This window comes from Ictidomys tridecemlineatus, chromosome 5 (genome assembly GCF_052094955.1).
Source record: "Ictidomys tridecemlineatus isolate mIctTri1 chromosome 5, mIctTri1.hap1, whole genome shotgun sequence".
Taxonomy (NCBI): domain Eukaryota; kingdom Metazoa; phylum Chordata; class Mammalia; order Rodentia; family Sciuridae; genus Ictidomys; species Ictidomys tridecemlineatus.
The window spans coordinates 176,064,980-176,090,950 of NC_135481.1; the positions used below are offsets into that span (position 1 = coordinate 176,064,980).

Genomic DNA, 25,971 nt, shown 5'->3' on the forward strand with positions numbered 1-25,971 from the left:
AGAGCGGCCGGGGCGGCGCGCGGGCGGCGCGCGGGGACCGCCGGGAGCGGGGCGGACGCTCGCGCCCCTCCTTTCCTCCCCTCCTCTTCTCCCTGGCGCGCTCCGGCTCTGGAGCCGACATGGGCGCCGCCGCGCGGGCGCTGCGGCCTCTGGCACTGCGTGCGTCTCTGCTGTTACTGCTTCTGCCTCTCCCTGGGCTGCCCACGGGCTCCTGGGACCCGGCCGGTTACCTGCTCTACTGCCCCTGCATGGGTAAGGCCTCCCGAGCTCTCTGCTCAAATGGAGAAACTGAGACCGGGAGAGCAGCCACTCCTCTGAGGCGCTCAGATTCCTTGACAGGTCCAGGAGAAATCCCCAGAGCGTTGCAGGGTCTGCGCTTCTCCCCTCTGTCCTATTTGCGAGGGCACAGAGGGCCGCGGTGTCCACCTTTCCAGTTGATGGATGAGAAAACAGGCTGGGAGAGGTTATGTGATTTACTCGAGGTCTAAGCCAGCCTGGAGTTCAGTATATGGAGTTAGTGGGGCAGGATCTGATGTCACTGATCCATGCTAGCTCCAAGCGATTTTTTTCATTCGTTCAACAAATATTTATGGGATACCTTTTCTGTGCCAGGCTGTGTTCTCTGTTCTGAGAGTACGGAGGTGATGAGACAAATAAACCCTAGCCCCTTTTAGAGCTGTGTTTTAAATGGGGAAAATAGACAGTAGAAGATAAACGTGAAAAATAAGTAAGTACATGATTTTTTCAAAGATAATGAAAACTACAGTAAAATAAAAGAGATCAGTGTAAGGAAAAATCTAAGGGCCAGCGAAGAGTGCAGTTTCAGTGGAATGAAGTATCATTGTAAAAGTAATTCCTTCTTAGAATCCTCCAATGGCCTCCAGGCTCCTGACCATGGCCCTTGGGCAGCTGCATTAATTGGTCGACTGCTGTTCACCTCCACAACTCCCTTCTCTCCTAACCCTCCAGCTGCAGCCTTTCTTTTCCTCACACCCAGGTGTGTGAGGAATGCCCTCCGGTTCACTTTTGCCCTACCAGCTCCTTCCTATCCCCCAGGTCTCAGCATAAATGTCACCAGAGAGGACTTGACTAATTTCTACCCAAGTAATCTCCTTACTAGTTTCCATCATCATCCTTTCTTTCTTGAAATTTTAAAAAAGTCATCATTATGTATTTGTTTTCATGTGTAGTATCTCCCCATCGGCACTGAGTGCCTTGAGGGGAGAGATCTTATCCATGCTTGCTCCTGTATCCTAGCATGGAGATCATGCTGGGGATAGCAAAAGGAATCAGATACAATCCTTCCACCTGAGGATTCACAGGCTGAGAAAACAGCCAGTATAAAAAGCCAGGAAATGAGAAAAGACATTTGAGGAAAAGAATTGAAGAAACTCAAATCCAAGGGTTGGGATTGTGACTCGGCGGTAGAGAGCTCGCCTAGCATGTGCGAGGCCCTGAGTTCGATCCTCAGCACCACATAAAAAAAAAAATACATTAAGATATTGTGTCCATCTACAACTAAAAAATAAATATTAAAAAAAGAAAAAAAGAAACATCCAAGTTGGGAGAATGCAACTGGATGGGGGTTTGTGAATGGATCGTAGGGATAGGGGTAGTGTGAGAATTGTAGAGTTATATTGGGGGAAATAGCAGGGAATCTGGAGTTGCTGAGGCTTAAGGAGCAGAACCTATAGGGCCTTGAATGCCAGACTCAGGAGTCCGACTTGCTCTCCTAGCTCTCCTTGGTATCCTGGCTCTCCCTATCCCTGGGTGCCCAATGTCCTTGATGCCCGAGGCCTCACCTTAGCCACAACATACCATTTCCAGGGCGCTTTGGGAACCAGGCTGATCACTTCTTGGGCTCCCTGGCATTTGCAAAGTTGTTGAACCGCACCTTGGCTGTACCTCCGTGGATTGAGTACCAGCATCACAAACCTCCCTTCACCAATGTGAGTACTTCCCACTGACCTTGGCCCTTGTTCATGCTTCCTCAGTCTTGCTGACTTCTGCTTGACCTCCAAGTCCTCTGGGCTTTACCTCCTACTCCTCTGAGTTTGTCTTACTCTCTACTCAGAACTCTTTTTCCCTGGAATAACAATGGCTAACATTTTTCCAGTACCTGCTGTGTGCTGACTCTATTCTGAGCACTGCATGAGGATTAGCTTATTTCTCCCACCTCTCATCCTCATGAGGAAACTGGGGTTTAGAGAGGTTAGGTAACTTGCCCAAAGTCACACAGCTTATAGGAGTAGTAGACCTAGAATTTAAACCCATGTCTGTCTGACTTCAGAGTTTGAGACCTAAAGTTTCCATTTCTAGTCCTGATTGATTGCACCATCTGTGCATTTCCATTAGTAGGTAATGGGTGCAGGGCACAATAGTGTATGCCTATAATCCCAGTCTGAGATAGGAGAATGGTAAGTTCAAGGCCAACCTCAGCAATTTAGCCAGACCCTGTCTCAAAATAAAAAAATGAAAGAGGCTGGAGATGTGACTCAATGGTTGAGTACCCCTAGTTTCAATCCCTAATAATGGAAAAAAAAAGATGGATATAATTATCAGTTTTGAAGAAGAAACTGAGGTTGCTGAGTTCAGTTGTGCATGCCTGTAATCCCAGCAGCTTCTTGAGCTGAGGCAGGAGGATTGCAAATTCAAAGCCAGTGTCAGCAACTTAACAAGACCCTGTCTCAATAAAAAAGGGCTGGGGATATGGCTTAGTGGTTAAATATCCCTGGGTTAAATCCCTAGTACAAAAAAAAAAAAAAGAAGAAGAAGAAGAAGAAGAAGAAAGAAAGAAACTGAGGCCAAGACCACAACCCCAAGTATTCTGGTTGCAGTACTGCCTCTTATCCCATCAGGGGACTCCCTCAGCATGGTCTGCTTAGCATCCTCTGATTCCTGGCTTATCTTTGTGTCTTTTTTTTTTTTTTTTTTTTTTAAGAGAGTGAGAGAGGAGAGAGAGAGAGAGAGAATTTTTAATATTTATTTTTTAGTTATCGACGGACACAACATCTTTGTTGGTATGTGGTGCTGAGGATCGAACCCGGGCCACACGCATGCCAGGCGAGTGCGCCACCGCTTGAGCCACATCCCCAGCCCCTATCTTTGTGTCTTAATGACCCCATGTCTGCCTTTGTTCACACCATATCCCATGGGCCTGACAGTAGGAACTTAATTAGTATTTAATGAATTGACAAAAAACTTTAATAGAAATAACACTAAGTATATACAAAACACTACATTTTATTTATAAAGCCTTTTCTGTGCATAGATTGGTCTTTTGTTTTTTTATACCAGGAATTGAAACCAGGAGCACTAAACCACTGAGCCAGCCCTTTGTATTTTATTTTTTATTTTGAGACAAGATCTCACTAAGTTACTTAGGGTCTTGCTAAGTTGCTGAGGCTGGCTTTGAACTTGTGATCCTCTTGCTTCAGCCTCCTGAGTCCCACAGGTTTTATTTTCCATTTTTTATACAGGAATTTGAGTTTCCATTTCCAGTCCTTTTCCACCCCTCTTACAAGTGATGGGGAATCACACCCAGGGCTTTGTGAATGTTAGGCAAGCATCCTACCATGGTGCTATAGCCAAGCCCTGGAGGGATTGAAATTAAAAGCTGAAGTATCTGAGACCAAAGCTTAGCTTATCCACTTAACTAATTGTGTGACCTGGGCAAGGTACCTTTTTGAATTTCAGTTTCCTCATTTTTTTTTTTAAGTACCAGGGATTCAACTCAGGGTGCTTAACCACTGAGCCACATCCCCAGCCCTTTTTATTATTATTATTATTATTTTTTAATTTTGAGACAGGGTCTCACTAAGATGCTTAGGGCCTCACTAAGTTGCTGAGGTTGTTTTTGAACTTACAATCCTCCTTCCTCAGCCTTCCGAGTTGCTGGGATTACAGGCATGTATCACAGCCCAACCAGTTTCCTCTTCTTTAAAATAGATTGGTAATAACTGTCCCTATATCCCGTGTAAGAACTGAATGGGTTAATGATGGTACCATGCCTGGGATGTTGTCATCTGCCTCCTTCTTAGAGTCACCTGAGTTCCTCAATTTGAAGAACCTAGGACACAAGAAGTTCTCAGTTCTGGGACCTGTCAGCGTTCTCAGTTTTTGGGTTTGTTTTTTTTTTTTTTTTTTCCTCACTCTTACCTTTAGATGTTGCCCATCCACTTCCCTCTAACTTGCTTGCTCTCTCCTTATGGTCTTGGCCAGTTGTGAGTCTCCACTTCCTTTATTTCTGTGGGTTACTCAACCTGCCCCAATTGGGCTTTCCTTCTCTGCTGTGACTGTTCTCACTGAGGTCACCAGGGACCTCAGAATTGCCAAATCCAGGGTTTATTTCTCAGTCTTCTTCTCACCTGACTTCCTGTGAGTCTCTCTCCTTCCTGAAATTTCTTATTCCCCTGGCTTCCAGGACACCACTGATTCCTGCCACAGCCCTGACCTGTCAGCATTTTCCTTGTGTTGTGCTGGGAGCACCTCTCTCCATCCACTGTTTAGTTGTTGGTGTGTGTCCTCTTTCTATTTTCGAGCTCTGTGGGCTCAGATGAGTCACCTAGGTTCTGTATGCCCAGGTTTCTTTATAAGTATACTGGAGTGGTAGAATTGATGAATAAATCCTTGTAGAGTGATGAGTATAATTAATACCTGGCACTAAATCAACACTCAATAAGTAGTAGTTGCTATTATTATCATTATTTGCTTTGCTATAAATTTCTGTTGACTCTTATGGCTTTCACTGTTTTCCATGTACCTATCCAATTTATGTATGGCTAACACTCTTTGATCACAAGCCTGAATTTCTGACTCCTAGACCCTTGAGTCTACTTGGATGTCCTTAAGATATCTAAGATCATAGCCCGAACTGAACTTGGCATCTTTCCCCACAAACCTGTCACTGTCTGTAATCCCAGCCTTATTTTATGCCACGCCATTCACCTGGATGCCAAGCCAGGAACCTAAAGGTTCCCTTTGTGCCTCTCCTTATGTACATACATACAATCCCTGTTTCACCTTCCTTTGCATCTTGATCTATCTGAGCTGCTCCATCTCTCACTTAAATGTGTGGAAGCTGCCCAGTGAGTGCATGCTGAATGATACTTGAACAAAGAAAAAGACCATTGCTGTAACCTCCTAATTCCTCTCTCCTCTGCCACCAGAATGATCTTTCAATATTTTTTTGTGCTAAAAAAATCCTTCAGCTTGGGTCTGGGGTTGTGGCTCAGAGGTAGAGCTCTCACCTAGCATGCATGAGGCACTGAGTTCGATCCTCAGCACCGCATAAAAATAAAATAAAGGTATTGTGTCTGCCTATAACTAAAAAATGAATATTAAAAAAATCCTTCAGCTATACTATCATTGCTAATAGCTAAGGTGTCTAAAATCTATTCATTGGAACTCCAATTTCCAGTCTTAGAAGGGTGCCATAGTTGAATCAGTTTGGGAAATGTTCTTAATTCCTTATCCCCCAAAATTTTCAGATTCACAATGCACATTAGCGTTTTTAAGGCCCTAAAAAGACCTGCTGCAATAAAGGAGCAACTTAAAATAGCATTTCCTTGGCTTCGTTAGCTCTGGAGCTCCTTTATGCAGAACCTTTTATCCATCTGAACTAGTGCAACATGTTTAGGAAACCCTGACCAATAGGATGAAGTTCAAGTTTTATTCCATGATGTTTAATTTTTTTTTTTTTTTTTTAAAGAGAGAGTGAGAGAGGGGAGAGAGAGAATTTTTAATATTTATTTTTTAGTTCTCGGCGGACACAACATCTTTGTTGGTATGTGGTGCTGAGGATCGAACCCGGGCCGCACGCATACCAGGCGAGCGCGCTACCGCTTGAGCCACATCGCCAGCCCCGATGTTTAATTTTTTTTAATCTAAAAAGAATACAAAGATGAATACAACCATCACTCATATATCACTGCTAAAAGTGATCATTAATACTGTCTCCTTTTTGCTTCACTTTTTCTTTTTGTTAATAAAAGAAATGAAGCACTGCAGATAAAGTTGGTGTAGGACAACTTCTCTTGGCCTCTGTGGGAATCCCAGTCCCTCTCCCCACCCCCAGAGGCAGCCACTCCATAGATTCAGTGTATTGGGTGTAATTTCTGTGCTCTTCCCTATTCTTCCACTCTATCATTGAGCATCCTTGTACTCAACTCCAGTGAAAAGTGCAAGAACTTCTCCAGGGCAAATACCTAACAGTAGAAGGAACATTTTAATTGTATTGAATTAAAATGCTGACAGCTTGCATCCCTAAAGTGGTTTGTCCAAAATATACAGATCAGCTGCCAGCCATGTGTGAGAGTGCCTAACTCCCACATCCTTTATTACAATTAGTGTTAGCATTTAAATGTTTTGCTGGCCTCCTGGGCGAGAAGTGATGTCACTTCATAACTGTAATTTACATTTTCCTAATTATTGGTGAGGTTGCACATCAGTTGAGAGTATTGGCTATTTGGGTTTCCTTTGCTGTGAGTTATTCACCTCTATCCTTTGCCCATTATTTGTCATGTAGATCAGCTGTCATTTTTTAGCACGAGGGATACTACTATTCACTTTTGAATTTGCAGATTTCATCCCCCATTTAGTCTCTGTCCTGACTTTAGTGTTCTTTTTCTCAGTGCTAAGGATCAAACCCCCGGCCTCACACATGCTCAGCGAGTACTCTACTATTGAGCTATGTCTTGAGCCTATTTTGGTGTCTTTTAACAAAAGTTTTTCATTGTCATGTAATCTGCAGTGTCTGGAATTAGGAGTGTATGGTTTTAGTTAATGTCTCTAAACTGGAACACTGAGGTAGGACCTTTGCCCCTCCTTTTCCTGTAGCTCCATGTGTCCTACCAGAAGTACTTCAAGCTGGAGCCCCTCCAGGCTTACCATCGGGTCATCAGCCTGGAGGACTTCATGGAGAAGCTGGCTCCCACCCACTGGCCCCCCGAGAAGCGGGTGGCATACTGCTTTGAGGTGGCAGCACAGCGAAGCCCTGATAAGAAGACGTGCCCCATGAAGGTGGGTCCTGTGAGCCTGGGGGCCCTTTCTTTTTTTTATCTTTTTTTTCAAGTTATAGATGGACATAATATCTTTATTTATTTATTTGTTTATTTATTTTATGTGGTGCTGAGAATTGAACCCAGTGCCTCACACATGCTAGGCAAGTGCTCCACCACTGAGCCCGAGCCCCAGCCCCTTGGGGCCCCTTTCTGCCTGTTCTATGTCCACTGGACTCCTGAGATTGTGTAGTAGCACGTTATGTAGGGGAGGGTCCCAGAAGGGCTTAGAATAGAAGATGGAGATTTAGGTTTATTTTTGGCATTTATCAGCAGTGTCACCTTGTCCAGAATTTGCTTCTTTGAGCCTTAATTTCTACCTACAAAATAGAGATGCTAGGTCTGGAGTTGTAGCTCACTGGTAGGTAGAACATTTGCCTAGCACATATGACGCACTGGGTTCAATTCTCAGCACTACATATAAATAAATAAAATAAAGGTCCGTTGAAAACAACAACAACAAAAAAAGCCAAATGAGGAAACTTAAAAAAAAAAAAAAAATGGAAATGCTAGTCTCTGTTCCTTCTTTCTCAGAAAATGTCAAGATGGCCAGGTATAAGAATGCTTGTGAAGTGTAAGGTGCCATATCAATAATAATAACTAATCCTCATTATGTCAGATGCCATATTAAGAGTTCTGTGCGTATTAATTCATTTAATCTCAAACTGCTCCATGAAGAAAGTACTAATGATATACCCATTACATAGACAGGATGTTGAATAAGGCAAAGAGGTTCAAAATTTGCTCAAAGTCATACAGCAGATGTGGTAGAGCTGGGATTCAGCCCCAGATAATTTGACTTCAGCCCCATGAAATTTGAGAAAGGAGATCTAGCTTACAGCTTCAGCAATGCCCTCACATACTGTGTGATATTGGGCATGTGTCTTACTTTCTCTGAGCCTTGGATTCCATGTTGGAAAACAAGGGTGGTCTATTAGCCAGTCTTGAAAGTCTACTGAAGCTCTAGTCCATGGATCCAATCCCAAGGTCTGTTCCTCCTTGGGCCCACCAGTTCTTCAGGGGTGGTGGAACTTGACTTGTGAATGGGAAAGACTATCAAACACTAGAGAATATTTCCTACTGGAAACTGGAATGGAAACCAAGCAACTCTTTTCAGCCCTTAGCCCAGGGAGCCATCCTAAGAGGGTATTTCATCCTGAGTCAGAGCACCCAGGGTTCCCTTACAGTTCCTTAGCCCCAACCCTGGATAGTCTTTCCTTCGTCTCCCAAGTGAGTCTTCCATCACTCTTTTCTTACAGGAAGGAAACCCCTTTGGCCCATTTTGGGATCAGTTTCATGTGAGTTTCAATAAGTCGGAACTTTTTACAGGCATTTCCTTCAGCGCTTCCTACAAAGAACAATGGATTCAGAGGTACTTTGAGGGGACAGCAGTGGTGGGGTCAGGGAGGGACATGGGGCTCATGGGCATCCAGCACTCCTAACCCTCTCCCCTCTACTCCACCCTGATGTGTGAGATGAAAGGTGTAGTCACTCTGTCTGTTGAACTTGTGATTCTGTGTGATCTGTTCCCATCTCAAAGCCTGACACGGTGGGACATTGACCTGCCACAAGTTGAGCAAGAGTTTATTGGCTGATAAGGGATGTCATAAAAAGAACATTGTGCAGTCACATGCATCTCGATTTCCTCCTCCGGGCGTGAGAATCACTCCCCTGTGCCTTCTTCTTCACAAGGTGAAAATTGGAAACAGCTCTTAGAGAACAGCTTCAGTTGCAGACTGAGAAGTGATGTCATCCTGATAATTACTGGATATGCTTTATTAATTGTATGCCAGTAGGCCCTATTAAGAAAAAATAGGTTAGCAGGGCACAGGCAGAGGCTGTGAAATATTTATAGAGCGTTTGTCATGTGTGAGTCAGTACTTAGAAGCCACAGGTAATGTGTAAAAATGAAGGGGCAGAAGTGGTGGGGTCAGGGAGGGACATGAGGCTCATGGGCATCCAGCACTCCCAACCCTCTTCCCTCTACCCCCACCCTGGGGAGCTGTAATCTAGTCCTGGTGATGATAACTCACATAGGGTATGGACTGTGGCATGGCAGGAAAGAGCCTGGTCTTAGCAGTCAGGCTAGTTAGGAGACAAGAGGAACATATGAATTCAGGCATAGTCATAGCACTTGGCATTCAGTAGGCCAGAGGTAGACAGTTTTAGAAAACAAGCACAGGGTCAGGAGTAAGACAATCCAAAGCTCTGACACAGCTCAGCCTCCTTCTCAGGAATCTCTGGAAAAGCCACTCCAGCTCTCTGGCTCCAATTTCTTCCTTGGGTTAGTGGAAAGAGTAGTAGCAAAAATGCATAGCATATAATAAGTGGCCAGCCAAAGTTAGCTCTCACGTGCCTTTTTAATATGAGATTTTATAAAATGGCTATTATCAGTCCCCCCACTTTTTAAAATTTTTAGTGTTAGGGATTGAACACAGGACCTCACGTATGCTAGGCAAACATACTGCCACTGAGCTACAGATCCCCAGCCCTCAATTTCCATTTTACAGGTGTGAACTGGCTTGATGAAGTTAAATAATGTGCTCAAGGTCATAGACCTGTTGTGTAGGCTTCTAGGATCTGTATGTAAAAATTTTCCCCCATTGTGGGGATTGATCTTGGGGAACTCTGCCATTGAACTACATCCCCAGCCCTTTTTATTTTGAGGAATTTGAGAGTGCTGCTTGAGATTGAATCCAGGAGTATTTAACCACTGAGCAACATTACTTTTTTATTTTGAGAAGAGGTCTCACAAATTTGCTTAGATCCTTTCTACATTGCTGAGGCTGACCTTGAACTTGCAATCCTCTTGCCTCAGCCTCCTGAGTTGCTGGGATTACAGGCAAATGCCACCACACCCAGGTTGAAGCAGAGTCTTGCTAAATTGCCTAGGCTGGTCTTGAATTTGGGATGATCCTCCTGGCTTAGCCTCTTGAGTTTCTGGGATTATAGGCATGTGTCACTGAGCCTGGCTGTGTATATAAGTCTTAAAGAAATAATAAGAGCTGATATTTATTTCATGCTTAAAATGTGCCAGGTACTGTTCTTAAGTCTTCAAATGTATTGACTTGGGTTTAATCTTTTCATGAGTTTACAGGATATATTGTCATCTGTGCTTAACACATAAAGAAATGGAAGCAGAGAGGAGTGAAGTTACTTGCCTGAGGTCACAAAGGTTGAAGTAGCAGACTCCCTGGTAACTTGCTTTCTGTCTTTACAGATTCACCTATTTACCAGGTGTGGGGTGCATGCCTGTAATCCCAGCAGTTCAGGAGGCTGACAGGAGATTGCAAATTCAAAGCCAGCCTCAGCAACAGTGAGGCACTAAGCAACTCAGTGAGACTTTGTCTTTAAATAAAATACAAAATTGGGCTGGGGATGTAGCTCAGTGAGTGAGTACCCTTAGGTTCAATCCCTGGTACCAACCAAACTAATAAATAATTCACCTATTCTGTGAACCTGTTATAGGTGGAATCATTCAGTATTTGTCTTTTTGTGTCTGGTTTATTTCATGTAGAAAAACGTCTCCAAGGTTCATCAGTATTGTGGTACATGTCAGAACCTCAGTCTTTTTAAGACTGAGTAGTATTGCTTGTATGTATATAACATATTTTGCATGTCCATTCATCTCTCTCTCTCTCTCTTTTTTTTTTTTAACCAGGGATCGAACTCAGTGGTGCTTCACTAGGCCACATCTTCGTGTCTTTTTTTTACTTTGAGATAGGGTCTCAGTAAGTTACCTCGTACCTTGCTAAGTTACTGAGACCTACTATTTTTTTTCTTTAATATTTTGTTTTAGTTGGACCCAGTACCTTAATTTTATTTTAATGAGTGCTGAGGATCGAACACAGCACCCCGCACATGCTAGGCGTGTGCTCTACTGCTGAGCCACAACTGAGGCTTCCTTTGAACTTGCAATCCTCCTGCCTCAGCCTCCTGAGCCTCTGGGATTACAGGCGTGCACCACGGTGCCTGGCTCCATTCATCTCTTGATGGACTCTTGTGTTCGCTGGGTGGTGTTTGCATGTGGTTCTCTTATGGCTGCAGTCAGCTGCCATGACTCAAGTCATCTGAAGGCTTGATTCAGTTACGTGGCCACATCTCACTCGTGACTGATGATGATGCTGGGTATCACCAGGGAGATCAGCTGGGACCATCCACAGCCTGTGTATACATGATCTCTCCTGTGGCCTGAGGTTTTACAGCATGAGAACTAGTTTCTGAGAGGGAGCATTCAGGCAGTGTCCCAAGAGACAGAAAGTAGAAACTGCTGGCTCCCTAATGCCTGGCCTGGCAACCTGCACGGTGTCACTGCTGTCAAATTGTGAGGAACATAGAACTCACCTATGGGAGGAGATTCAAAGTTTTGATGGCCATTTTTTTCTTGAATGTTATTTTGCTCATTTGTTTTATTTGGTGTCTTAGTGTCTTGTGTCTCACTATATTGTCCAGGCTGGTTTTGGACTCTTGGGCTCAAGTGGTCCTCCCACTTCAGCCTCCTGAGTACCTGGGACTATAGCTGCACACCACCATGCCTAGTTTTGATGGCTATCTTTATTTGCCACACAGGCATGGTGGTACATGCTTGTAATCCCAGCAACTCAGGAGACTGAGACAGGCGGATCTCAAATTCAAGGCCAGCTGAAGCATTTTAGTAAAACCCTCAGCAACTTAGTGAGATCCTGTCTCAAAAAAAAAAAAAAAATGGTCTGGGGATGTAGCTCAGTGGTAAGGTACTCCTGGGATCAATCCCCTGTATAATTGATAAAGAAATAGACAGATAGATGGATGAACTGCCACATAAGAAAGCAGGGGCCAGACTGTACAGTACTTTATAGGCCTTTGTGAGGCAAACTGTTAGGAGCCTGTGGATGATCAGTTTTACAAGTGTGAGAGAGTATTTTATTTTAACTATTTTGTAAGCAGACGCTTGCTTTAAAAAAATTGTCCTTGGGGATGGAAGGTAGAGTGTAGAGTAGAACCCAAGGGTGCAGCTATACCTGGACTCATTGTATGACTGGGCAGCTGTTGCCCTTTTCTGGCCTCAGTGCTCCATCTATAAAAGGAAGGGGTGAGCAAGATCAGTCCCCACCGAGTAGATCAGTGGTTTCCAAACAATCCTCAGGGTTCCTGAGAACTGCCTGCAGAGCCGTTGTGGGGATCAGAAGGGTCCCCCAGAGACCAAGTTGGAAGGGCTCAGTTCCTCCTATTCACTACCTTCAACCAGTACTTAACTCTCTTGTATATCAGGCCTCCAAATAAAGTAAAAGTACTTTGTGGGCCACAGATTTAAGGCATATTGAACTTAAATTAGGGTACATGTAACCGAAAACCCAAAAATAACTGCAGACTAACAGAGTTTACTGTTCTTAAGTAAATGAAGTATTGGAATGTGCAGTCCAGGGCAGGGTGGCACTTCCATAGTGGCATCAGGAATAAGGCTCCTGTCTTTCTACTCGTTTGTCCTACTAGCTTTTTTTTTTTTTTAATATTTATTTTTCAGTTTTCGGTGGACACGCATCTTTATTTTATTTTTTATGTGGTGCTGAGGATTGAACCCAGCGCCCTGGGCATGCCAAGCTAGCACGCTGCCGTTTGAGCCAAATCCCAGCCCTGTCCTACTAGCTTTTATCCGCAGTATGACCTCCTGGGCCAAGATGAGAGATGAAGCTCTGGCCATCACACATCATATTCCAGGCAACTTGGAGGTCAAAAGGGGCAGAAGAAAGGCAAAGCCCTGCCCTTCTCCCGACCCTACTAAAGAGGGCATACTGTGTTACCTGTGCTATCTTTGAACTCTTAAGATCAAGCAATCCTCTTACCTCAACCTGTTGAGTAGCTGGGACTACATGCCTGCACCATTGCATCCAGATAGCCTCGCCTTTTTAAGGAGCCTTCCTAAAAATTCATTGTAACTCTTTTGTTTACATCTCACTGACTAGTGCAAAGACCCATAAGCCATGCCTCGTTGCAAGAAATTTGGAGAAATGTCTTTATTTTGAGCTTCCAAGTATCTAGCTGAAAGTTGGATTATTGGAAAAGAAGACAGATAATTCTCTCCCACCAAGAGATTTCTGAGGTTCTTTTCAGCTCTGCTGGTTCTGAGTCTATGAATACCATAGCAGAGCTTTAATTCAGCAGGTATTTATGGTACATTTCCTGTTGGGAGGCTATGGGCCACCTTGTTGAACCATTCTTATAAAGATACATAATATGTCATTCTCCCAGCCTGCACCCTCCCCAAGAGGACATAAACAGGAGAAATCAGACTGAGACCTGAAGGATGAGAGGGAGCCAGCTTTGCAAAGAGCTGGAAAGAAGGTAGTCCTTTCTGGCAGGGACATCAAAAGCAAGGCCCTGACATTCTTTTTTTTTTTTTTTTTTTTTTAAGAGAGAGAGAAAGAGAACCCCAATATATATATATATATATATATATATATATATATATATATATATATATATATATATATATATATATATATATTTTTTTTTTTTTTTTTTTTTTAAATTTTTGGCAGACACAACATCCTTTTCTGTATGTGGTGCTGAGGATCGAACCCGGGCTGCACGCATGCCAGGCGAGCGTGCCACCGCTTGAGCCACATCCCCAGCCCTTGGCCCTGACATTCTAATGTCCCTGTGTCCTCTGCACTCATCATGATGTCCAGCCACAAAGGTATGCTGAATGGATGCTGTGCAGAGAGGAACCCCGACCTGTTGGAGAATCTTAGCAACATGGGTGAAGTAGTGAAGTGAGCCCTAGAACCAGCTGCCTTCTGCTGGATAGTGACCAGGCTAAGGGCTGACCTAGGGCCAATATCAGGGGGCATGGCATGTGGAACGGTCAAATTTTCTTTCTAGTCAAGACCCTACTTCCTGCTTGCTTTCCTGACAACATCCTCTGACCTCAGAGCAAATAATCAAATCAATCGTAGCTTCTTGCTGCATGTTGGGTCAGAGCTGATATTATCCCACTTGGGCAACTCTGTGCTGGTCCAGGTAGAGGGGTCAGAAATTCAAGGGTTAGTTGCAGGATTTTCCCAAGAGATAGGGACAGCTCAAATTCTGATTTTATCCTAATGATCTAGTCCCTTGGAAGATTAGAAAATGCTTGCTTTCCTTTCAAAGTTCTTTGAGGTGGGGGCTGGGGTTGTGGCTCAGTGATAGAGCGCTCACCTAACATGTGTGAGGCCCTGGGTTCGATCCTCAGCACCATATAAAAATAAATAAATAAAATAAAGATATTGTGTCCAACTACAACTAAAAATATATATATTTAAAAAAATTCTTTATGGTGACATCTGAAAGGAGTTTAGCTAAAAACCTGACCCTCAGGTATTAATCTGAGGACCTAGTATGGGCCAGGACTTTAGCTAGTATATTAATATTAATATATTCCTCCTCCAACTCCTGACAGCCTGACTTGGTCTTTCTAATAAGATCACTGACTCTCTCATTCATTCATTCATTCAGAAAGTATTTATGGCACCTACTGTGTGTTGAGGCCTGTGCTAGGGCCTGAGAATCAGAAGAATAAGTCATAAACTCAAATGTTGAGATGCTCATTGGACTGGGTGGGGAGAAGGGAGTGAAGTCTTAGGAGTTAAGAACATAGGTTTTGAAGGAGGTTGTTTAGACTCAAATCCCAGCTCCACCAATTCTTAGCTGTTTGACTTTTGCACATTATATAACCTCTTTGTGCCTCAGTTTCCTCATCTGCCAAAGAAAAAATAGTAAAACTTACCTCACAGGGCTGTTATGGAAATTTCATGAGCAATTAGAACATGGCCTGTTACTTAATAAGACACAGTAAGGCCCTAAAAAGGTCTGGGAGTTGGGCATGTAGCTCAGTGGTAGAGCACTTGCCTAGCATGTGCAAAGCCCTGGGTTCCATCTCAGGACTGCAAAATAAAGGGGGTGGGGGAGTAGGCTGGTGATGTAGCTCAGTGAACCCCTTGGTTCAGTCCTCAGTACCACACACACACACACAAAAGACAGCCTTATGAAGTAGGAACTGTTATCAGCTCTATTACAGATAAGGAAACTAAGTCATGGGTAGGTAGATAGATAAGTATAATCAGGTATAATAACACATTATCTTCTGGGAAGGGGAGAGAAAGGGAAATATGTTAGGATAGGGCTTTTGTTTAGGTGGGTATTTTTTTTAATCTGAAGCAAAGCAAAGTTTTAGTTTCTGTTGATATAGGTCATAGGTATGTGGATTGCTATTTTCTGTATTTGCTTTAAGGTTTGAAATATTTCAAAATTTTATTTGAAGATATTGTTGAGGTAATTGTAGATTCACATGCAGTTGTATGAAATAATATAGAGGTCTCATGTACCCTTTCCTCTTTTCCTCAGTGATAACATCTTATAAAATTATGGTACAAGCCAGGTACGGTGGTGCACGCCTGTAATCCCAACGGCTTGGGAGGCTGAGACAGGAAGATTGTGAGTTCAAAGCCAGCCTCAGCAAAAGCGAGGCATTAAGCAACTCGGTGAGACCCTGTCTCTAAATAAATTCAAAATGGTGCAGTGGTTGAGTGCCCCTGACTTCAGTCCCTGATACCAAAAAAAAAAAACAAAAAAAAACTGGAGTGCAAGATACTGACATTGATAACAATCCACCTCTCTTACTTAGATTTCCTATTTTACTTGTACTCACCTCTGTGTGTGTGTGGTCTGTGCAATTTTATCCCGTGTGTGGGTTCATATTATCCACCACCACAGTTAAGATACTGACTGGTTCCATCACCGCAAGGATCCTTGTTTTGTCAACTTATAACCCCGCCTAACTCCCCAAACGCACACCATCACTAACCCCTGACAACCACTAATCTCTTCTGTTTTGGTTCTCTACTCTGTTTTGTCATTTCATTATTATATCAATGAAATCATATAGTGTGTTACCTTTGGGATTGGCTCTTTTCACTTGGGATAATTCCCTTGGAGAGCCATCCAAGTTGTCGCCTGTGTTGATAGTTGACTCCTTTTTATTGCAGTAGTATTCCGTGGTACAAATGTGCCAGTTTGTTGAACCATTTACTTGTTGATCGACATCTGGGTGGTTTCCAGTTTGGGACTGTTATAAATAAAGCTGCTGTGACATTAGTGTAGAGGTTCGTGTATGAAAATAAGCTTTTATTTCCTTGGCATAAATGCCAAAGAGTGCCATTGCTGGGTCCTGTGGTAATTGCATGTCTAGTTTTATACGAAACTAACTGCCAAACTATTTTCCAGAGTGGCTGTGCCTATTTCCTAATGTTAAGAAAAGGGTTTTGCTGGCAGAGGCAGGTAGTCCAGGAAGATGAAGCAGTATATAAAGATTTGGAGTTTGAAAGTGTGCTGTCAGCTCATAGAACAGCAAGCTGTCTCATGTGGCTGGGATGGAGTCTGGGTTTAGCTGAGGAGGGAACATAGGTTGCTCCTCATTCAGTCAGTCAGCACGTGCTTACTAAGCTCTTATCTTTGCCAGGTGCTCTGCAAAGCGCATCAGAGGCACTGTCTCCACAGGCCTGGGTCCAACAGAAAAGACAGATGTGAAAAATTGCAAAACACATATGGTCTAAATGGGGAAAGAGAGCCTGGGAGTTTGTGATGGGGACATCTGGGACCTTTTGTACATCCCATGAGGGCAGGGACCATGCCTCTCTTTCTGGATCCCAACACATAGTAAGCAATCAATAAGTATTTGAAAAGTGTTGAATGAATGATCTAATCCAGTGTACACAGTCCCTGTGAGTGAGACCCAGCCGTTGCCTCTGTAAGCAGCTGCACGTCTCGGTCCCGCCGTGTGGGTAAAAGGGCAAAGGCTTGGTCCAGACACCCCACCCTGGAGTGAATTACTGCACCACAGATTGGAAGCCAACTTGACATATAAAAGGCTGGAATGCTCTACTGTAAATTTTTAATTGTTAAACAAGCAAAGAGGGTTGTAAATTCCGTGCGGCGGGACAGTATTGCATATTGTGCCTGTTGCCACCACTGAAGTTTCTTATCAGCCCGTTGGGATTTCACAACCTCTTGTGCTTCTTGCATGTTACAGGGGCCTCTGCAGGGTCTCTGGGGCATGGTGCAATACCATCTTTCTCTCCGTGGGGGTGATAGGCAGGCTCTCTGTGCACTTTCTGTCTGACTTTTCCTCATCCCATCTAGATTTTCAGCAAAAGAACATCCTGTGCTCGCCTTGCCAGGGGCCCCGGCCCAGTTCCCTGTCCTGGAGGAACACAGGTCACTCCAGAAGTACGTGGTATGGTCAGACGAGATGGTGAAGATGGGAGAGGCCCAGATCCGTGCCCACCTCATCCGTCCCTATGTGGGCATTCATCTGCGCATTGGCTCTGACTGGGTAACTTCCCCTTCCCTTCCTTGGCTCACTTGACATGTGCCTGAGCTGAGCAGCCATATCTATAGGAATTGACCCCAAGTCCAAGCCAGGGCAGAGAGAGCTCACTTGACCAAGTCTATGGAATTGTGTCCCATGATCCCGCCATAGCACCCATCAGAAGTGTGACTCTGGAGCAGTCTAGAGCCAGTTCTCATTTTAACAGCTGCCGTTTGTATCCTTGTTTTATTGATGGATAAACTGAAGTATCAAGCCAGAGTCCAGGTCAGGAGCAGGTTGAGAGGCCCTCACCTAGGGGTCCTCTGTCCCCACAGGGTGGTTAGCTAGTGAACTCCTTGTTGAAAAACAGCTATGGACTTGGTGCGGGAGGGGGGGAGGGGGCTCCCAGGAAATGAAGATGTCATCCTCCCAGAATTTGGAGGCTGCTTAAATGTATGGAAACTCATCAAATTACCCTCCATGTTAAAATCACAGAAACAATATTGACAGTCTGCTTAAATTTACATAAGGAGATACAATATATAGATATGTTAGAAGTGCTTATTGTTGAAAATTGAAAAATACCAAAACATGTAGGAATTATATTAAAACTCATTCTTTGTCAGTTGATGAGGTAATCCCACTTCCCCTAGTCTCTCTCCCTGACCTGCTTCCACAAGGAAAAGGAGCCAGGCCAGAATTTTTTTTTTTTTTTTTTTTTGTAGTTGTAGATGGACAGCATGCCTTTATTTTCGTTGCTTATTTTTGTATGTGGTGCTAAGGATAGAACCCAGTGCCTCACCCATGCTAGGCAAGCGCTCTGCCACTGAGCCACAGTCCTAGCCCCGGGGCCAGAATATTTTATGAGTGGTTTCAGCCAAACATTCAAGGAACAGCTCCTGTCTGTGCTTTCCTAGAATGTAAAATGATAAAAAAGATAAAAGATGCTTTTTTTTTTTTTAAACTAGCATAACACTAATACCAAATTCAGATAAGGTCAACTTGGAAAATTATAGGCATTCTCACTAATCAACATAAGTGCACATATTCTAAGTAAAATATCAGCAGGTAAAGCCAAGTAACATTCAAATAAAATTTATCCCAGGAATGCAATGAAATTGCTGAGGACAGTAGGATTGTGAATTCAAAGCCAGCCTCACCAAAAGCTGTAAAATGCTGGTTTTAACACCCAAAGAAGAAAAATCATGATGATCTCAGTGGAGGATAATAAAGCATTTGATAAAAGAAAGTCAACACCCATTCATGATTAAAAACAAAAACTCATAACCAGCCAAGAATAGAATGGACGGACCCACCTTAACTTGATAAAGGCTATCTCTCTGGAATCCACAGCAAACATTGTTACCTCCTGACAGCTATCAGAAGTGTTTCCACTGAAGTAAGGAATCAGATAAACCTATCCCTTATCAACACCACTCTTCACTATTCTACCCCATGTCCCGTAAGACTAAGAAAAAAAGTTTTTACAACACCAAGATCCCACCATTCAGAAATAATCACTTTTATTCCCATGATTCATTTCCCTCTTCCCTTCATACTTTTAAAAAACAGTTGGGGGGCTGGGGGTGTAGCATAGTGGTCCAGCATGTGCTCAGCATGCACAAGGCCCTGAGTCCATTCCCAGCCCACATACCAAAAAATGTGCAGCTGGGCTCCTCCTGCTTGTCCTTTTTTACTTACCAATTCTTGCTGCTGGGGACAGTTGCTGTCTAACTCTGCCTCCACCCCTCCTGCAGAAGAACGCATGCGCCATGCTGAAGGACGGTACTGCAGGCTCGCACTTCATGGCCTCTCCACAGTGTGTGGGCTACAGCCGCAGTACAGCGGCCCCCCTGACCATGACCATGTGCCTGCCGGACCTGAAGGAAATCAGGCGGGCTGTGAAGCTCTGGGTGAGCGCGCTGAACGCCCGGTCAGTCTACATTGCCACTGACTCTGAGAGTTATGTGCCTGAGATCCAGCAGCTTTTCAAAGAGAAGGTATGCAAGGGCCCCAAGGGAGTGTGGCAAGAGGGAATAGGGGAAAGTGCCAGCCGGTCCCCCTGCTGCCATGTTGTGCTTCATGTTCTCCCCCTACCAGCCTCTTGCCTAAACACTCATTCCTCTCCATTCCTACCCTTCCCTCAAACCCCAGCTTGAACATCTCCTCTGCAGATTCTTTCCCTCTTCCTGTAGCTTATGGGTTCTTGCTAGGAGTATTCATGGCACTTTCTAGACTGTCTGAGACTAGTGTGGAAATGTGTTGTATTTCTTTCTAGGAATTGTGGGTTTCTTGAGGGCTGAGCTGAACCCTACTCTTGTATTCCCCAATGTCTAGCCAAGTGCTTTGATCTCTGGAGGCTGAGACCCTGCCTTATTGCCACCAGTATCTAGAACATAATGTGGGTCCTGGGAAGAGATCCAGGACAGCAGAGAGGTTAAAGGCATAGACTCTGGAGCCAAAGAATTGGATTTAACTCACTGAGCAGCCTCACAAGCATTATTTGATCTCTCTGGGTTTCTGTTTCCGAATCTATAAAATAGGACTGATAGCACCTGTCTCATAGGACAAATGTAAAGATCAGGTAGAAGGAAAAAGTTTCCCACTACAAAATAAGCACTTAATATAGTTGGCTATTGCCAGATGCAGTGGCACACCATCAGAATCCCCACTACTCAGGAGTCCAAGTGTGAAGCCAGCCTGAGCAACCTAGAGAGACTCTGTTACAAAATAAAACAAAAATAAAAAGGGGCTGAGGATGTGGCTCAGTGGTAAAGCACTTGCCTAACTTGCATGAAGCCCTGGGTTCAACCTCCAATACCACCAAAAAGTGATGATAATAATAATAAAGTTAGCTCTCATTAATAATAGAAATAGTTGGTTGATAAATAAAGGAAAGCTCTTTTGTGCTTAGTGAATGTTGAAGGAAGCTGTGTATATTTAAGGAAATATGTGCATAAGAAGCACATGTGTCTGGTAAATGCCTGCTGTAGCAGTGAAGAGTCTGGTCATGAGAAACTATGGATCGCTAAAATAGCTGAATTATAGTAAACATTCAATAAGACGTTAACTGGGGGGCTGGGGTTGTGGCTCAGTGGTAGAGTGCTTGCCTAGCACACGTGAAGTACTGGGTTTGATCCCCAGAGCTACATAAAAAAAATTAATAAACAAAATAAAGGTATTGTGTCCATCTACAATTAAAAGTATTTTTAAAATAAAAAAAAATAAGACGTTAAATGAACGAAAACAGTAAATGCTGGGTTGACCCTAAGAGGCAGATGTTGAGAGCCATGGGCTTTCTTTCGGCAGGCTCCTTTTTTTTACCATGACACAGACAGGAAGTTCCAGCCGTGGAGGAAGTGCTGGGTCAGTACATTTTGTTCTCCTAGCCCCCTTTTAACAGAAGATCAGAGCTGGGAGACATTAGGCGTCCTCTTACCCTGCCCCTCCATTTTGTGGCTGAGGAAACCCAAGTCCCTAGAAGGGACAGAATTTACCCAAGAGGTCCCAGAGCTAATTATAGCAGCCATGACACAGAATGGGTAAGTTTCAGGTGTAGGTGGAATTGTTTGGGGGATTTTGGCCATGATTAAACTGGTATTATTTCTTTGCTACAATCCACATAGTGAGATGATGGCTTTTGTTACATCAGAAATCTCAGTGGAACAGCAAAGCACTTTCAGCCCATCTCAGCCCACACCCCCTCGCCTCTGTACTAAGTTGAAGCATTTGGAGAGTCCCAGGGAGTTTTTTGTGAGCTTTAGAGTTGATGCGTTTGTTGCGCCTTGAGCCTTTTGCTATTTTCTATTTCTGGTTCCTGTGCCAGTCTTCTCATTTCTTCCCCACTCCTCAGCCCGCTTCTCCATGGGCTCAGATCCCTGTCTTGCTTCTGACTTAACCTTTGCCCTCCATTAAGCTGGGCCAGTGCTCAGACAGGGATACTGATGTTAAGATGTGATCCTTCCCTCCAGGGCTCACAATTTAGACCCAGGTAGAGAACTGTATGTGGGGTGGGGGGTGTTGGTGGGTGGGCATTTCCTTCTATCTTTTGTCCATTCAACAGATGTTTACTGAGGTAGGCTGTGGCTGGGCCTGGCCAGCAGTGGAAAGCCAGCTGACACAGCTCCGGCCCTAGTCAGGTGCAGGACACAATATCAATCAGAGAATCACTAAGGAATGAAAGTCACAAACTGAGATATGTGCTCCAAAGCAGAGCCAAGGGGTTCTGTAAGAACCCAGAGTAAATGGCCCTGGCCCATGGGGAGAGCTTCCCCCAGGGAGCTGCCACTGGAACTGAGAAGTAAAGGTAAGTAGAAGCTAATACCCTGGCCTTGCACAGTGGCCTATAACCCCGCCTCTCAGGAGGCTGTGTCTCAGACAGGAGGATCAAAATATTAAGACCAGCCTGGGCAACTTGGCAAGACCCTGACTCAAAAAGGACTGGGGACGCTGGGGATATAACTCCATTGGCAGAGTGCTTACCTCACATGCACAAGGCCCTGGGTTCAATCCCCAGCACCACAAAAAAAAAAGGACAAGGGATGTAACTCAATGGTAAGCATCCCTGAGTTCAGTTCCTAGAACTAGAAGAGAAAAAAAGAGGGTATACCCCAGACAGAGAAAGGTCCTTAGAAGGGGAGGGAGGGAGCCTGGCCGGCTACTGGCTGCTAGATTTCAAGGGATGTCAAGGACAGTCTGAAAGGTGATCTGAGTACAGTGATGTGGGGCACCTTTGTGAAAGGCAATAGGGCACCTATTATGTGGGGAAGGGCAGGGGCAGGGGCATCTTAAAAATTTCCTCCAGTGTTCTGTGATGAGCAGGTCAGGAGAGGCAGTGAGGAGGCTGTTGTAAGTGGATCAAGCAGCGGATGGTCATGGCTGGGCTGAGCGTGGGGCAGCTCCTCAAGGAAGGATCCATCTTTGGGGAGAATCTTGGGCATAGATTGAAAAGGACTTGGGGCTTGGAGTGAGTATGTGGAGAGAAGCATCCACATAGCAGAGCTGAATGGGTGGGCACTGTCTTCTTAGAGCCAGGATTTGGTGAGGGAAGCCCATCAGGCCAGGACTTCATGAGGAAGGCAGAATATGAGCTGAGCCTTGAGAGTTTGCTCAGGGTTTTCTTTTCCCTCTTTTGATGCTGGAGGTGGAAGCCTGGGCCTCGGGCATGCTAAGCACACACTCCACAGAGCTCCCAGCCCTGGTGAGGAAAAGGGCGTTCCGGGCAGAGGCACCCAGAGTGGGGCATTCCGAGCCGAGGCTGGAGGGCCTGGAGGAGGACACAGGCACCTAGGAGGCAGCTGGGCTGCACTCCTCTCACATCGACCCCAGTCTTCATCCTCTCCATTCCTCCTTTTGTCCGCAACCTCAGCCCTAGGGAAGGAGGTCGAGCCTGTGGCCGGCAGCCACCAGGTTGATGCACTCTGCCTTCCTTCTGCAGGTGAAGGTGGTGAGCCTGCAGCCTGAGGTGGCCCAGATCGACCTGTACATCCTCGGCAGAGCTGACCACTTTATTGGCAACTGTGTCTCCTCCTTCACCGCCTTTGTGAAGCGGGAGCGAGACCTCCAGGGAAAGCAGTCGTCCTTCTTCGGCATGGACAGGCCCCCTCAGCTGCGGGATGAATTCTGATCCTGGCTGGAGAACATCACCAGTCACAGCTGATCCTTTCAGCCAGGCCTGGCAGCCAGAGGTGCTCTCAGGACTGCAAGCTCCTCTTCTTGCCTGCCAGAGCTGGAGAACAGTATCAGGGAGGCATCTCCCGCCTCTGCTTCCCCATTCTCCTGGGAATTTCTCACAAAGGTAGAGCAGTCAAACCTCTCTCCTTTGTTCTCCCTGGGATGAGCAGCCTGGGAAGCTGAGAGATTTTTTTATAGAAGGGGATTTTTATAGTTTTGATACAAGGTCATGGCCACCCTAGGACTCTCCTTTATTTTTAAAAGTCAGTGAAATCCATTAGCATAGATACCTAAAGTGACCTTGACAGCAAGTGGATGGATCCAGGGCTGGGGTGGGTCTTTTGGCCACTTTTCCAAGTATCCCCAAAAGTGGCCCTCAGACCCATCCCCACTGCCCAACCAGAGCCAGCGTCATCCCCACCTCCTAGGCCATGTCCAGGATTGGGGTGTGTGTATGCTCCTCTATCAGAAACACTGCAAATGGGGGCTGCTGCCTCTCACCCAGCACGTTCCCGGCTCAGAGCACACCAGCAAGCCTGATGATCATGGTATTTCTCTCATAATTGATGGTTGGTGGCTGCTGCAAACCTGGCACTATGGGGACCTCAGTGCTTCACTGGGGTCAGGGCTCGTGGGCCTAACAGGATCCTCTGAAGGCTGCCCTCTCAAAGGGCCTATGGGTAGAATTTGGGTTGATGTCCAAAGCTTGTTCTTCCCCTGACCCCCGCCCTGTGGCTTGGGAGCTCTCACACAAAGCCTTCACAAAGGAACATCTGGCACATAGAAGGTGCCCAGGATCCAGAAACCATTGGAATTCCCAGTTTAGAAGCAACCTTTGCCCCTTCCCATTGACTGTAATCTCTGCTCAAGCCATGAGATGCAAGGGGTTATTTTCATGAGGTTCTTTGTCTCTAGAGACTGCGATTTCCACAGTACATGACTCCTGAGAGCCTGTGATTTTTTTGACCTCGTAGTTCTAAAATGCCACAGCAAGACCTGTGGCCTCTGATCCTGGATAGGTGGCCCAGAGCTCCATGCAGGGGTTTTTCCCCTGATTGCCTTTAGGAGGAAATGCTTTGCTGTCCTGGGCACACTGGGACAGGGGTCAGAGATTACAGGAGGATCTCTAACACCCAAGTCAGCATTTGCTGTGTAGAATTGCTGCCCGACTTTACAGAAGGCTTTTGTAGTTTTCTCTCCTGGAAAAATAGTCAAGTGTTTTAAACCCTGGTAAATGGCTTATCTTTCCAGACTTGCTCTCAAGCCTTACCCAGAGGAAAGGGTGCAGACAAGGGAGCCTGTGCACGCTTGGCCTCCAGCAAGTTGTTGAGATGCCATGGCTTGCTGGCCAGTTCCGTTTCTGACTCTGCTGTTCATTCTCATCTGCTGTTCACAGCCTCACACCAGGCACAGCTCTAGAGTCAACTAGAGTGGGCCATCCGGATCTGCAGATGGGAGTTGGCAGTAATCTGGTGCTCTGGAGGCAAAGGTGCTGGAGCCCTTGGCGGTCTCAGCTCTGGCCTTTGGACACTTGCTTTATTCTTTGACCCAGGTTCCTACCCTGTGAAAAAATGGTAAAATCAACGGGTTGTTGAGAGGCTCAGATCAGTTAAAGCATATATGCATGAGAGACACTGAACTTGAGAGATGCAGGGGCACATGTAACTTTGGATTAACTGGGCTGCTTCTTGAGCACACCTCCTCAATGCCAGGCAGCATGCTTGCCAGGTGCTTTATGGGCATTCTCCTGTTTAGTTCCCAGCCCTGGGAAGTAAGAACTAGTACTAACCCTGTCTTTCTGGATAAGGGGAAAAAAATGAATGCTCAGAGAATTCTCATAATTTCTCCAATGCTGCACAGCTGGTGGCATTAAGCCAAAATTTGACCCCTAGAGCCAGTTCTGTTAGCCACCACCATGTTCCACTGCCGTCGGTTCACAAATGCACTTTACCCTGTGTGTGCCGTGGGGACCTCTGCTGGAAAAGATCAGCCACTTTGATTTCCAGTGGGCACTGCTGTGGGTTTGCCAGGTCACCCAAGAAACAAAGTCCATGTGAAGTCGACAGGTTCCTCTGGTAGTTATTTAGTTTGACATTCTCATTCATCATATGTTTTCTGAGCACCCACTATGTTCCAAGCCCTGTGCTAGGAACAATGGTGCAGCGAGAAACCAACATAGTCTTTTTTTCTCAAAGAATTTGCATTCAAGAAAGTAGAAGACATAGTGAGCATATTGGGAGATATTGGTAAGTGCTATGAAGAAAAATGAAGGATTTAGGGGTGCAGTGGGAAAGATGTTTTAGATAAGAAAATAGCTGACAAAGGAGGGGAGGCACACAGGTGTCCAGATACCTGGAGGCAGCATATTCCCAGCAGAGGAAATGGCATGTATCAAGGCCCTATGGGGACACAGGCTCCTGAAGAGCCACAAGGAGGAGGTCAGTAGGTATAGCTGAGTGGCTGCAGCAATCCAGTGCCACTCCCATAGCCAGAGGTCTGCACCTTGGCCTGGACTTGGCTTTAGTTGGAGAGATAAGAGCCTCTGCAGACTTGGAGACAGAAGAGGATACAATCTGATCTACACTCTTGAAGGACCCTTGGAACTGGCATGGGGAGGGGAAGGGTGAAAGCAGACTGGTGTGGGGCTGGGTCCCGAGTGCAGGGGAGGGGCGAGGGGCTCTTCTCCCTGAACTGGAACCCCAGCCCCCTCTTCTCCCAGGAGGCAAAGGCATTGAAGGAGGTAGGAAATGGTCAGATTCTGAATGTATAAAAATATTTTTAATAATTCAGTTTTTGAAGATATGAATCTGCATAGTTTTAATCATGCAATATATACAATTTAATGTCCTTTTTTTACTCTAGTATATCATATTTTCCCTGTTCATAGCCTGAATAAATTAATTATATCAACTTCCA

The 25,971-nt window shown here is 45.1% G+C and overlaps 1 protein-coding gene across 3 annotated transcripts; it reads left to right on the forward strand.

Moving 5' to 3' along the window:
- Nucleotides 1-24: 24 nt before the first annotated feature.
- Nucleotides 25-25,971, forward strand: Pofut1 (protein O-fucosyltransferase 1). 3 transcript variants are annotated; one of them, XR_013439637.1, is made up of 7 exons: nucleotides 25-252; nucleotides 1,828-1,949; nucleotides 6,838-7,020; nucleotides 8,318-8,430; nucleotides 13,577-13,734; nucleotides 15,420-15,556; nucleotides 16,534-16,613. XR_013439637.1 is itself a non-coding variant. In XM_005320594.5 (7 exons), exons 1-7 carry the CDS (start codon nucleotides 120-122, stop codon nucleotides 23,006-23,008), a joined length of 1,176 nt encoding a protein of 391 aa, XP_005320651.1. In that variant the 5' UTR covers nucleotides 29-119; the 3' UTR covers nucleotides 23,009-25,971. The 3 variants fall into 3 exon arrangements, 1 of the variants encoding a protein (XP_005320651.1); XM_005320594.5 differs by lacking the exons at nucleotides 13,577-13,734; nucleotides 15,420-15,556; nucleotides 16,534-16,613 and adding exons at nucleotides 17,214-17,406; nucleotides 19,140-19,382; nucleotides 22,820-25,971 and having other exon boundaries at nucleotides 29-252; XR_013439636.1 differs by having other exon boundaries at nucleotides 13,577-15,556.